Source organism: Salmo trutta, chromosome 4 (assembly GCF_901001165.1).
Source record: "Salmo trutta chromosome 4, fSalTru1.1, whole genome shotgun sequence".
Lineage (NCBI taxonomy): Eukaryota > Metazoa > Chordata > Actinopteri > Salmoniformes > Salmonidae > Salmo > Salmo trutta.
In genome coordinates, this window is record NC_042960.1 from 475,061 (window position 1) to 489,803 (window position 14,743).

The window sequence follows — 14,743 nt, forward strand, 5'->3', positions numbered from 1 at the left end:
ATACTGAGACAGAGGGGTGCTGTTTCACTGTCCAGACAGCATCAGATACATGCTCTACACATACTGAGACAGATGGGCGCTGTTTCACTGTCCAGGCAGCATCAGATACATGGTCTACACATACTGAGACAGAGGGGCGCTGTTTCACTGTCCAGACAGCATCAGATACATGGTCTACACATACTGAGACAGAGAGGTGCTGTTTCACTGTCCAGACAGCATCAGATACATGGTCTACACATACTGAGACAGAGGGGCACTGTTTCACTGTCCAGACAACATCAGATACATGGTCTACACATACTGAGACAAAGAGGTGCTGTTTCACTGTCCAGACAGCATCAGATACATGGTCTACACATACTGAGACAGAGAGGTGCTGTTTCACTGTCCAGACAGCATCAGATACATGGTCTACACATACTGAGACAGAGGGGCGCTGTTTCACTGTCCAGGCAGCATCAGATACATGGTCTACACATACTGAGACAGAGGGGCGCTGTTTCGCTGTCCAGACAGCATCAGATACATGGTCTACACATACTGAGACAGAGAGGTGCTGTTTCACTGTCCAGACAGCATCAGATACATGGTCTACACATACTGAGACAGAGAGGTGCTGTTTGACTGTCCAGACAGCATCAGATACATGGTCTACACATACTGAGACAGAGGGGCGCTGTTTCACTGTCCAGACAGCATCAGATACATGGTCTACACATACTGAGACAGAGGGGTGCTGTTTCACTGTCCAGGCAGCATCAGATACATGGTCTACACATACTGAGACAGAGGGGCGCTGTTTCACTGTCCAGACAGCATCAGATACATGGTCTACACATACTGAGACAGAGAGGCGCTGTTTCACTGTCCAGACAGCATCAGATACATGGTCTACACATACTGAGACAGAGGGGCACTGTTTCACTGTCCAGACAGCATCAGATACATGGTCTACACATACTGAGACAGAGAGGTGCTGTTTCACTCGCATGGACGATTTATCTGAGATTTATGCTTCTTTCTGTCGGCACTCGTCTGGGTCAAATAAATGATCAATATATCAATATTTTATTTGGACGGTCAAGGAGATATGATAGGGCAGGCTAGGAGGTATGGTAGGGCGGGCTAGGAGGTATGGTAGGGCGGGCTAGGCCTCCTAAGGACCGCCCATAACACCAGCCCTGTTGCCAGGAAACAAAACCAAAGCATTGATTGCTGTCATAACGTGCCGATAGACTGCTTACAGGGTAAGGAAACCAAAATGTAATTTTGTAATTTGGGTGAACTATCCCTTTTACACATTTAGATTTTAGATACTGCACTTTGCATCTGCATTACCCATATAGTTGCTTAAGGTCATACAATGGCAGAGTGCAGTATCAGCATTTTAGGGGTCATAGGTTATGTCACGATAACTCTAACAGGCAGGAGGGGTGAAGTCAGGCGCAGGAGACGTAGGTACGTGGGACAACACATTTAATAAACACCATGCAAAAATGCCGTAACAAAAGCCGGGTACACAATCCAGCAACAGGCAGAACCATAAACCGAGTCGGGACGCAGCCCAAAAACCCCGTATGCCGAAAAAACAGAATGGACCTGGAAAACCCAAATCCCCAACCTACAAACACAATGACACGAAATAATCCCGCACAATCCCAAACCTAAAACAGAAAATGTAGCATAGTTTTGTTTGATAAAAATACATTTTGATATTCAAATGTTGGAACTGGGTTCTAAAGTTTCAACCCATTTTATGGCATTAAAGTAATTCAATTAATTGTTTTTAATTGGTACCGGGTTCAGATGAGTCTTGTGAGGCTTGTGTTCATCGAAGAGTAAAACAACCGACCTGTACGTGTTCATGTGAGTCTCAACTTTCGATGGTGGGGTCATATTATACTTTGTAGGGCCACAACATTTTGGCCATCTCAGTCTCCGGACTTGAACCCCATTGAAAACCTGTGGTTTGAATTGAAGAGGGCAGTCCATAAGCACAGACGAAGGATGTCCAGGATATGGAAAGATTCTGTATGGAGGAGTGGTCTAAGTTCTCTCCCAATGTGTTCTCCAATCTCTTTTATATTTTTTCTTTTTTTGAGGTCTCAGCGTTGTTATCCTCGCAAGGGGAGGGTGATAGAGTATTGAAAACAGGGTGTCACACCCTGATCTGATTCACCTGTCTTTGTGCTTGTCTCCAACCCCCTCCAGGTGTCACCCATCTTCCCCATTATCCTCAGTGTATTTATACCTGTGTTTTCTGTTTGTCTGTGACCATTTCGTCTTGTCTTGTCAAGTCAACCAGAGTGTTTTTCCGGGCTCCTGGATTTCATAATCTCTGTTTTTCTAGTCCTCCTAGGTTCTGACATTTTGACTGTGGTCGCCTGCCTGAACAATTAGCCTGCCCTGACCTCGAGCCTGCCTGCCGCCCTGTACCTTTTGGACTCTCACCTGCTTTATGAACTTCTGCTTGTCCTCGACCTGCCTCTTGCCTGCCCCTTGTCTACTTCGACGACATCCTTTATTTCTCCCGTTCTGCTTCTTAATAAATATCAGCGACTCGAACCATCTGCCTCCGGTGTCTGCATCTGTGTCTCGCCCTGCGTCGTTATACAAGGGATCCAATAATTTGGACCCCTATCTTTTTTAGATTGTAAATTGTACTAGTATAAAATATATATTTTGTTGCATACAATATAGCTCAGTATTTGTATGATTTTTTAAAATAGTATTTTCTGCTCATTTTAATCAAGGGACCCAATAATTCTGGACCCCACTGTATGTGGGTGAGTCAATTTATTTGAATGGCATTATTTTTACATGATTTAATACATGTTCTCCATCTGAAGAATACATTAAAAGTAAACTTTATTACATTAAACAAAATGTTGAATCAGTTTGAGACTACAGGAAATAGGTTGACTGCTTTGTTAAACAACAACAGTCACGGTTGCTTTGGTTGTCAACAGCCTTGTGGAAAAACAGGAATCCCTGAAGTTGTTGCAGGTGAGGCATGCGGCATGCAAGGGTGGGGCAACTGTTCCTGCACCTGAACTAGACAGACTGGAACAACCTCTGTGATTAACAAGAAATCACCTGACTGACTAGAAAGGGAAAACCTTCAAACTAAGGGTGACCTGTCACTTCATGAAGTACAACTTGGCCTCACATCACTATAAAACATCAGCTGTAGCTCCACTTGCAGACATACGACTCCAGATACCCAACTCAACAGGCAGGTAAGGATGTCTATAAAGTCACTATTACAAGACACAAGCCTGATACAATAAATGGGTGTTTTGTCTTTCTAACCTGACATGAAATGAAGTATGACTTTTGTAAAGGCTATATGCAATTTATTTTTTACAAAACTGGATGGTGTTAAGATATAGATGGGAGGGGTTGAATGGAGCAGAAGGGTGGGACTAATAACAACAAGAGAAGAAATGTAAAATATACGGTGTCCGTAAAATGTATGTAGGTTCAGTACTTTTGTGAAACAGCACAGTTAAAAATATATGGCAAATAGAAATCAAACTGGATGGACATCAGAAATAGACGGGAGAGGTTGAGTAAGGAAAGGACTAAAAAAATACAACTATTGTAAAATATACTGTGTCTGTGAAATGTATATAGTATGTGTTAGCTGGAAGTAGAAGACTAAGTGTTGTTCATTAGTTTCCTCTAATTAGGGGAGGGGTGGAAGGGTTAGTGGAAAATAATAAAGGAAAATACATTTTAAAAAGGTATGTATATATGTGTCTATGCATTTATATATGTGCAGTTGAAGTCGCAAGTTTACATACACCTTAGCCAAATACATTTAAACTCAGTTTCTCACAATTCCTGACATTTAATCCTCGTAAAAATTCCCTGTCTTATGTCAGTTCGGATCACCACTTTATTTTAAGAATGTGAAATGTCAGAATAATAGTAGAGGGAATGATTTTTATCAGATTTTATTTCTTTCATCACATTCCCAGTGGGTCAGAGGTTTACATACACTCAATTAGTATTTGGTAGCATTGCCTTTAAATTGTTTAACTTGGGTCAAACTTTTTGGGTAGCCTTCCACAAGCTTCCCACAATAAGTTGGGTGAATTTTGGCCCATTCCTCCTGACAGAGCTGGTGTAACTGAGTCAGGATTGTAGGCCTCCTTGCTCACACACGCTTTTTTAGTTCTGCCCACACTGTCACGGCTGTTCGAAGGAGCGGACCAAGATGCAGCGTTTTCGTAGTTCCACAATTTATTAAAATAGTGAAAACGAATACAAATAAACTTAAATTACAAACAACAAACTGTGACGCAGAGAGGGAAACACACTACTCAAAATAATACTCACCCACCAAAACACAAGTGAAACAAACATCAACTAAATATGGCCTCCAATTAGAGACAACGACAACCAGCTGCCTCTAATTGGAGGTCATGCCAAAAAACCCAACATATAAATAGAAAACTAGAATTAAACATAGAAAACATAGAACAAAACCAAAAACACCCCCTGTCACGCCCTGACCTACACTACCATAGAAAATGACAACTTACTATGGTCAGGATGTGACACACACATTTTCTATAGGATTGAGGTCAGGGCTTTGTGATGGCCACTCCAATACCTTGACTTTGTTGTCCTTAAGCCATTTTGCCACAACTTTGGAAGTATGCTTGGGGTCATTGTCCATTTGGAAGACCCATTCGCGACCAAGCTTTAACTTCCTGACTGATGTCTTGAGATGTTGCGTCAATATATACACATAATTTTCCTCCCTCACGATGCCATCTATTTTGTGAAGTGCACCAGTCCCTCCTGCAGCAAAGCACCCCCACAACATGATGCTGCCACCCATGTGCTTCACGGTTGGGATGGTGTTCTTCGGCTTGCAAGCCCCCCCCCTTTTTCCTCCAAACAAAATGATGGTCATTATGGCCAAACAGTTCTTTTTTTGTTTCATCAGACTAGAGGACATTTCTCCAAAAAGTACGATCTTTGTCCCCATGTGCAGTTGCTGTTTTGGAGCAGTGGCTTCTTCTTTGCTGAGCACCCTTTCAGGTTATGTTGATATAGGACTCGTTTTACTGTGGATATAGATAATTTTGTACCTGTTCCCTCCAGCATCTTCACAAGGTCCTTTGCTGTTGTTCTTGGATTGATTTGCACTTTTCGCACCAAAGTACGTTCATCTCTAGGAGACAGAACGCGTCTCCTTCCTGAGCGGTATGACGGCTGCGTGGTCCCATGGTGTTTATACTTGTGTTCTATTGTTTGTACAGATGAATGTGGTACCTTCAGAAGTTTGTAAATTGCTCCCATGGATGAACCAGACTTGTGGAGGTCTACAATTTTTTTTCTGAGGTCTTGCTGATTTCTTTAGATTTTTCCCATGATGTCAAGCAAAGAGGCATTGAGTTTTGAAGGTGGGCCTTGAAATACATCCACAGGTACACCTCCAACTGACTCAAATTATGTCAATTAGCCTATCAGAAGCTTCTAAAGCCATGACATCATTTTTGAGAATTTTCCAAGCTCTTTAAAGATACAGTAAACTTAGTGTCTGTAAACTTCTGACTCACTGGAATTGTGAAACAGTGAATTATAAGTGAAATAATTTGTCTGTAAACAATTGTTGGAAAAATTACTTGTGTCATGCACAAAGTAGATGTCCTAACCGACTTGCCAAAACAATATTTTGTTAACAAGAAATTTGTGGAGTTGTTGAAAAACGAGTTTCAATGACTCCAACCTAAGTGTATGTAAACTTCCGACTTCAACTGTATGTACAGCCGTGGCCAAAAGTTTTGAGAATGACACAAATATTAATTTCCACAAAATTTGCTGCTTCAGTGTCTTTAGATATATTTGTCAGATATTACTATGGAATACTGAAGTATAATTTCAAGCATTTCATAAGTGTCAAAGGATTTTATTCACAATTACATGAAGTTGATGAAAAGAGTCAATATTTGCAGTGTTGACCATTCATTTTCAAGACCTCTGCAATCCAACCTGGCATGCTGTCAATTGACTTCTGGGCCACATCCTGACTGATGGCAGCCCTTTCTTGCATAATCAATGCTTGGACTATGAAAGAATTTGTGGGTTTTTGTTTGTCCACCCGCCTCTTGGTGTTTGACCACAAGTTCTCAATGGGATTAAGGTCTGGGGAGTTTCCTGGCCATGGACCCAAAATATCGATGTTTTGTTCCCCGAGCCACTTAGTTATCACTTTTGCCTTATGGCAAGGTGCTCCATCATGCTGGAAAAGGCATTGTTTGTCACCAAACTGTTCCTGGATGGTTGGGAGAAGTTGCTCTCAGAGGATGTGTTGGTACCATTCTTTATTCATGGCTGTGTTCTTAGGCAAAATTGTGAGTGAGCCCACTCCCTTGGTTGAGAAGCAACCCCACACATGAATGGTCTCAGGATGCTTTACTGTTGGCATGACACAGGACTGATGGTAGCACTCACCTTGTCTTCCCAGGACAAGCTTTTTTCCGGATTCCCCAAACAATCGGAAAGGGGATTCATCAGAGAAAATGACTTTACCCCAGTCCTCAGCAGTCCAATCCCTGTACCTTTTGCAGAATATCAATCTGTCCCTGATGTTTTTCCTGGAGAGAAGTGGCTTCTTTGCTGCCCTTCTTGACACAAGGCCATTCTCCAAAAGTCTTCGCCTCACTGTGCGTGCAGATGCACTCACACTTGCCTGCTGCCATTCCTGAGAACGCTCTGTGCTGGTGGTGCCCCGATCCCGCAGCTGAATCAACTTTAGGAGACGGTCCTGGCGCATGCTGGACTTTCTTGTCAAGAAGGGCATCCTGAAGCCTTCTTCACAACAATTGAACCTCTCTCCTTGAAGTTCTTGATGATTCGATAAAAGGTTGATTCAGGTGCAATCTTACTGACAGCAATATCCTTGCCTGTGAAGCCCTTTTTGTGCAAAGCAATGATGACAACACATGTTTACTTGCAGGTAACCATGGTTGACAGAGGAAGAACAATGATTCCAAGCACCACTTCCAGTCTGTTTGTCGAATTCAATCTGCATGACAGAGTGATCTCCAGCAACGTCCTCTTCAACACCCACACCTGTGTTAACGAGATAATCCCTGACATGATTTCAGCTGGTCCTATTGTGGCAGGGCTGAAATGCAGTGGAAATGTTTTTGGGGGATTCAGTTCATTTGCATTGCAAAGAGGGACTCTGCAGTTAATTGCAATTCATCTGATCACTCTCATAACATTCTAGAGTATATGCAAATTGCCATCATACAAACTGAGGCAGCAGACTTTGTGAAAATGTATATTTGTGTCATTCTCAAAACTTTTGGCTACGACTGTATATACAGTACCAGTCACAAGTTTGGACGCACCTACTCATTCAAGGACTTTTCTTTATTTTTACTATTTTCTACATTGTAGAATAGTAGTGAAGACATCAAAACTATGAAATAACACACATTGAATCATGTAGTAACAAAAAAAGTGTTAACCCTTGTGTGGTGTTATATTTGAGATTCTTCAAATAGCCACCCTTTGCCTTTGCTCAGCCTCCGACCGCAAGGCACTACAGAGGGTAGTGCGTATGGCCCAGTACATCACTGGGGCCAAGCTTCCTGCCATCCACGACCTCTATATACCAGGCGATGTCAGAGGAAGTCCCTAAAAATTGTCAAAGACTCCAGCCACCCTAGTCATAGAGTGTTCTCTCTGCTACCGCACTGCAAGCTGTACAGGAGTGCCAAAACTAGTTCCAAGAGGCTTCTACACAGCTTCTACCCCCAAGCCATAAGACTCCTGAACATCTAATAAAATGGCTATCCAGACTATTTGCATTGCCCCCCCCCCCCTTTTTTTACACCGCTGCTACTCTGTTATTATCTATGCATAGTCACTTTAATAACTCTACCTACATGTACACATTACCTCCATTACCTCGAGTAACCAGTGCCCCCGCACATTGAACCTGTACCGGTACAGGTTCAATAGAATAGAATCTGATGTGGATCTTGAATCTAATGGTGGTGGAATCAAGGAGAATTGGACTATTTTCCAAAAGAATGGAAAACGGAGCAAGGTAGAGTACAGTGCTGAGAATATCCCTTCTTACAGTATCTTGTAGGAGTACAGTTTGATAATGAGGAGCAGCTGATTGGATTACCAATCTTAAAAAATCTATTTCAGATATCAAAATTGTGGAGAGAGTACTGGGTAAAGTGAAGGGTGTGAGGATCACGAAAGGCGGGCTTGTTTCAATTTTTTTGTACTTCTGAGGATCAGAAGGAATGTGTGTTGCGTCTCAGCCGATTTGAGAAGTTTTACATGTCATGTGTCTCTTCGGAACAGGGCACCCCTCAAGGGAGTAACATCTGGCATCTCATGGGAAGTCGATGTTGCAGAGATGATAAACACCTTGACAAGAAAGGCCCAGCAGAGGAGGTATTAGGTGAACACCTTGACAAGAAAGGCTCAGCAGAGGAAGTATTAGGTGAAAACATTGACAAGGAGAAGGAGGCAGAGATGGTAAGACACACTTACATAATTTACATCCTCAGTGGTAAGCATGTTCCTGTAATGTGTTATGTTATTTTAGTTTTGCTCATTAAAACTTGTTTATGTGACCTAACAAGCAATGTATAGTGTAGAGGATCAGTGTACCATCTTTGTAATAACCAAAAATATCCTATTTTGAAGCTGGTGTTCAAAAATGAAAGTAAAATTATGCAAAAAGGAAACTTTAAGGATGGGAAGCATACAAATAGGCAGAGATGTGGACTCGAGTCATGTGACTTGGACTTGAGTACTACTCGAGTTGCACATTTTGTGACTTGCCATTCGACTTGAGCATCTACTGTATGACTCTTGACTTAACTAGGACTTGAGCTGTATGACTCGATGTGTCATCTCGCTCACAATATTGGAGTGCTGCAGGTTCCGTGCATTGTGTTCTGTGTCTTGACCAATCAGATTCACGGAAATTACAGGTTGCGCAGGCTAGGCACAAAGCTCGATGCAAAGCACGCACTGCACCGCAGAGATGGAACCTAGTCACAATTTTGCAAAAATCATGAGCAAGTCTCAAGTCTTAACCTTCAAGTCCAAAGTAATGATGGGCAAGTCTCAAGTAAAGTGCCAAGTTCCACAGCTCAGGTCGAGTCAAGTCACAAGTCCCTAATTTTGGGTTTCGAGTCGACAAATCAGTTGTTGTTTTTTTTATGCCAAACTGCATCCTTTCACAATCCCCCCCACCCAACCGAATTCAACGATTTCTGGGCTGATGATGCCCTGATGCAGAGGTGGCACCACAGGTCCCAGAGTGGTGGAGCAAATTGTTTCCCCTGGGGCCCAGAGCTCTTTTTTAATCTGGTTACCTAACCAGGTATAAACCAGAACCCTATAGGGTCTGACAGTGATTAATTAGTTGGAAAATGTTTTTATATGGGCAATGATAGGAGAGGGACCCGATTTACATTTGAGTCATTTAGCGGACGCTCTTAGGGTCAAGTGCCTTGCTGAAGGACACATTGGCATATTGTTCACCTAGTTCGAACCAGCGGCCAAAATTAAGAACTTGACTCGACCTGAGCTTCAAACTTAGAAATTTGACGTTTGGAACAATTTAGAAATGTGTTGTTTGTGAAACATGGATAAATGTCTAATTCTAAGGTGAGACTGTGAGATCTTGTTGATCTTTCCACCTGCTAAGAAGGTAAAATATCTAGATAAAAACAAAAAGCTTCCAGCAGATGTCGAAGTGCATCAGTTCCAACATCTGTCACATGGTAGACTGATGTCTGAAGCTTCGAACGTCATCATCACATTGTATTGTTGCTTTGATATAAGCATCAGTACATTATATTGAATCAGTAGTGCTTTGAAAACTGCATCAGGATGTTGGAGTATCAATCATCCCATCACAAAAAATAAGTAAAGAAGTAATTTTGTGTGGAAGCCAAAAATGTTTTTACGTCAGAGGCAGAGATGCCTAAGTGGACGCGTCATAATTCCCTTAAAACCTAGCTGTCTAACACGGAAATTGTTCCAATAGTTTTTTCACCATCAATTTTTCCTATAGGGGATTTTAAGAACCACTTCAAACAAGGTCTGTGTTTCATGTAGGCTTTCCCTGGCTCTATTTAATCTCAGATTGGAAAATGCTAATTGCCCCTTGTGTGCACTTCCGGTAATACCGTATACCCTGGTATGGAATAGAAATGGTATGACGGTATGAAAATCTGGATACCGCACAACCCTAAACAACTGTACACCACAACACTTATAAAACTTGTTTTTGATTCTAGATGTTATCAAATCTGGAGAAGAACAAGTGATGGAAGCAACATGGGGAAAATGGGTGAAGGTTCTAATGGCACCGGAGGGGATGGCTGCTGTTTTATGGGCTCTTAACCAACCGTGCTATTTTTATTTTTTTTTCGCATTGTTTGTAACATATTTTGTAAATAATGTTGCTGCTACAGTCTCTTAGGAACAAAAAGAGCTTCTGGACATCAGAACATCGATTACTCACCTTGAACTGGAAAAATTATTTTTCTTTAATGAGTCAGACAAGAGGGATTTACTCCAGACAAGGCCCTCATCCCCGTCATTAGCAGGAGAAAGAGACGGAGATATCGCAGAAGGAGATCAGGGTGCCTTGTAAGGATCCGGCGATGAGTGGCTAATCTGCCTTTGTCATCGGTACTCTTGGCCAACGTACAATCGCTGGATAATGAAGTGGATGAACTACAAGCACGTATATCCTACCAACGGGACATTAAAAACTATAATATCTTATGTTTCACCGAGTCGTGGCTGAACAACGACATGAATAACATACAGCTGGCGGGTTATATACTGTATCGGCTAGATAGAACAGCAGCCTCTGGTAAGACAAGGTGTGCCGGTCTATGTATATTTGTAAACAACAGCTGGTGCATGATATCTGAGGAAGTCTCAAGGTTTTGCTCGCCTGAGGTAGAGTATCTCATGATAAGCTGTAGACCACACTATCTACCAAGAGTGTTCATTTATATTTTTCGTAGCTATCTATTTACCACCACAAACTGATGCTGGCACTAAGACCTCACTCAGTGAGCTGTATGCAGCCATAAACAAACAGGAAAATGCTCATCCAGAGGCGGTGCTCCTAGTGGCCGGTGACTTTAATGCAGGGAAACTTAAATCCATTTTACCTCATTTCTACCGGCGTGTAAATGTGCAACCAGAGGGGGAAAAATTCTAGACCACCTTTACTCCACACACAGAGACGCATACAAAGCTCTCCCTCGCCCTCCATTTGGAAAATCTGACCATAATTCTATCCTCTTGATTCCTGCTTACAATCAAAAATGAAAGCAGGAAGTACCAGAGACTCGGTCAATAAAAAAGTGGTCAGATGAAGCAGATGCTAAGCTACAGGACTGTTTTGCTAGCACAGACTGGAATATATTCCGGGATTCTTCCAATGGCATTGAGGAGTACACCACATCAGTCACTGGCTTTGTCAATAAGTGCATCGATGACGTCGTCCCTACAGTGACTGTACATACCCTAACCAGAATCCATGGATTGCAGGCAACATCTGCAGTGAGCTAAAGGGTAGAGCTGCCGCTTTCAAGGAGTGGGTCTCTAACCCGGAAGCTTATTAGAAATCCTGCTATGCCCTCCGACGAACCATCAAAAAGGCAAAGCGTCAATACAGGACTAAGATCGAATCGTACTACACTGGCTACCGACGCTCATCGGATGTGGCAGGGCTTGCACACTATTACAGACTACAAAGGGAAGCACAGCCGCGAGCTCCCCAGTGACACGAGTCTACCAGATGAGCTAAATTACGAGGCGAGTAATACTGAAACATGTATCAGAGCATCAGCATCAGTTTCGAACGACTGTGTGATCACGCTCTCGTAGCCGATGTGAGTAAGACCTTTAAACAGGTCAACATTCACAAGGCCGCAGGGCCAGACGGATTACCAGGACATGTACTCTGAGCATGCGCTGACCAACTGGCAAGTGTCGTCACAGACATTTTCAAACTCTCCTTGTCTGAGTCTGTAATACCAACATGTTTCAAGCAGACCACCATTGTCCCTGTGCCCAAGAACACTAAGGCTACCTGCCTAAATGACTACTGACCCATGGCACTCACATCTGTAGCCATGTAGTACTTTGAAAGGCTGGTCCTGGCTGTCATGACTTGCCCTCCTGGATGGAGATCAAAGGTGCTGGCTAACCAAAGTTTTAAAGACCCCCCTCTACTGGGGTAGTTGGCCAGTTTTATTTATTTGTATTTATTTTGTTTACCCCTTTTTCTCCCCAATTTCGTGTTATCTAATTGGTAGTTACAGTCTTGTCCCATCGCTGCAACTCCCGTACGGACTCGGGAGAGGCAAAAGTCGAGAACCATGCATCCTCCGAAACACAACCCAGCCAAGCCACACTGCTTCTTGACACAATACCCTCCAACATTTGTTAGGCCATATTATAACTTCTGGCATTTGGTAGGCCATCTGTTTGTCAAATATAGTTAGATACAATGCATTTGGAAAGTATTCAGACCCTTTCACTTTTTAAGCATCTTGTTTCGTTACAGCCTTATTCTAAAATGTATTAAATAAACATTTTGCCTATCCCATAATTACAAAGTGAAAATAATATTTTTTTATGTTGCCAATGTATAAAAAATGAAAACAAAAATATCGAATTTACATAAGTATTCAGACCCTTTGCTATGAGACTCGAAATTCAGCTCAGGTGCATCCTGTTTCCATTGATCATCCTTGATGTTTCTTCAACTTGATTGGAGTCCACCTGTTGTAAATTCAATTGATTGGACATGATTTGGAAAGGCACACACCTGTCTATATAAGGTCCCACAGTACAGTACAGAGAGATCCTTGATGAAAACCTGCTCCAGAGCACTCAGGGCCTCAGACTGGGGCGAAGGTTCAACAGGACAACGACCCTAAACACAGAGCCAAGACAACACAGGAATGGCTTCGGGACAAGTCTCTGAATGTCCTTGAGTGGCGCAGCCAGAGCCCGGACTTGAACCCGATCGAACATCTCTGGAGAGACCTGAAAATATCTGTGAAGCGATGCTCCCCATCCAACCTGACAGAGCTTGAGAGGATCTGGAGAGAAGAATGGGAGAAACTCCCCAAATACAGATGTGCCATGCTTGTAGTGTTTTACCCAAGAAGACTCAAGGCTGTAATCGCTGCCAAAGGTGCTTCAACAAAGTTCTGAGTAAAGGGTCTGAATACTTATGGAAATTATATATTTCCTTTTTTTATTTGTAATAAATTAACAAACATTTCTAAAAACCTGTTTTTGCTATTTCATTATGGGGTATTGTGATGGCATAATGGTGTATTGTGTGCAGATTGATGAGAGAAAAAAAATACTTTATTCAATTTTAGAATAAGGCTGTAACGTAACAAAATTTGGAAAAAGTGAAGGGGTCAGAATACTTTCCAAATGCACTGTACAGTACATGCAGCTTCTCTTCTGTCATAATTTGTTGCCCCACAAGACTAAATAAAGTAGTGCTTTCCAGAATAATGTCTTACATTGATAGAATTAATGCGTTAGTAATCTAGTTGACTGTCACGTCCTGGGCAGTATAAGGGTTAATTGTTATTATAGTTTGGTCAGGACGTGGCAGAGGGTATTTATTTTATGTGGTTCGGGGTGGTGTTTTGGCAGAAGGGCGGTTGATTTATTATTTCCGGGTTTTTTGGTTTATGGTCTATGTTGATGTATTTCTATGTGTAGTCTGGTTTATGTATTTATATGTTAGGTTGATTGGGGTTTGGGACTCTCAATTGGAGGCAGGTGTTTACTCGTTGCCTCTGATTGAGAGTCATATATATGGGTAATTGTTTGGTGTAGGTTTTGTGGGAGATTGTTTCTTGTCTAGCGTGTATGAGCCTGAGAAGACTGTTCGGTGATCGTGAGTTTGTTTTGTTGTTTTGGTGTTCATTTTGGAGTTTAATAAATGTTCAAGATGAACAAACACAGTCCTGCTGCATTTTGGTCCTCCTTCACCATCGATAACCGTGACTTTGACAAGGATAAATTTGTCGGTTTTGTTTAGGGACCGGGGAGAAAATGCAAAAACTCCAATACAGTTGAAAGATTGCTACTGTGCAAAATGTCAAAATGTTGTCAGGTTGACTGTTTTTTAGAAAATTAAAAGCTGAGAAAACAATGAAACACGTTTCTGATAAGACTTCAGTTGGTCTTGGGTACATATTTTATGTGGTTGAAATACTGTCTGCTTGCATAACAGTGTCATAGATAACACATTACAAAGGGCACATGAGCTACTATCTGGAATACTGTGGGCATTTTAACATGGTCAGTGATCCTGTAGATGACTGGAAGGAGAGGGAGAAAATGTATTCCTCTAACCTCATTCTTTCAATAAAGTTCTTGTTTTATTGATATTAAATTACTTGTTTTTCTTTCCTTATCAGATTTAAGACAATGCTATTTTTAATGTGTTTTGGTGCAGATTTGTTTTTAACATACTATCCAGATAAGAGTGTCAAATACTGTTGGCTGCTAAGACAGCTGTAATTTGTTCACAGTAAAATGTATTTCTATTCTGATTTCAGATCTTCAGTCCTTACAAAACAACTGCCACTTTCTAATGAAGATAGTTTTTCTCTATCTTGTTTGGTAAAAAGCAAAGATTTTCATATAAAATACACATTTCCACAGGTGTTAT

At 41.8% G+C, this 14,743-nt stretch overlaps 1 protein-coding gene across 3 annotated transcripts in view; it reads left to right on the forward strand.

Moving 5' to 3' along the window:
* The first annotated feature begins 3,125 nt into the window (after window positions 1–3,125).
* LOC115191643 (CD209 antigen-like protein E) overlaps window positions 3,126–14,743 on the forward strand; it is a 39,741-nt gene continuing 28,123 nt past the window's right edge. For all 3 annotated transcript variants that reach the window (XM_029749444.1, XM_029749446.1, XM_029749445.1), the window contains exons 1-2: window positions 3,126–3,242; window positions 8,353–8,529. In XM_029749444.1, coding sequence (XP_029605304.1) covers window positions 8,386–8,529 — 144 coding nt within the window. In that variant the 5' untranslated portion in view covers window positions 3,126–3,242; window positions 8,353–8,385. The remainder of the gene's footprint in view (window positions 3,243–8,352; window positions 8,530–14,743) is intronic.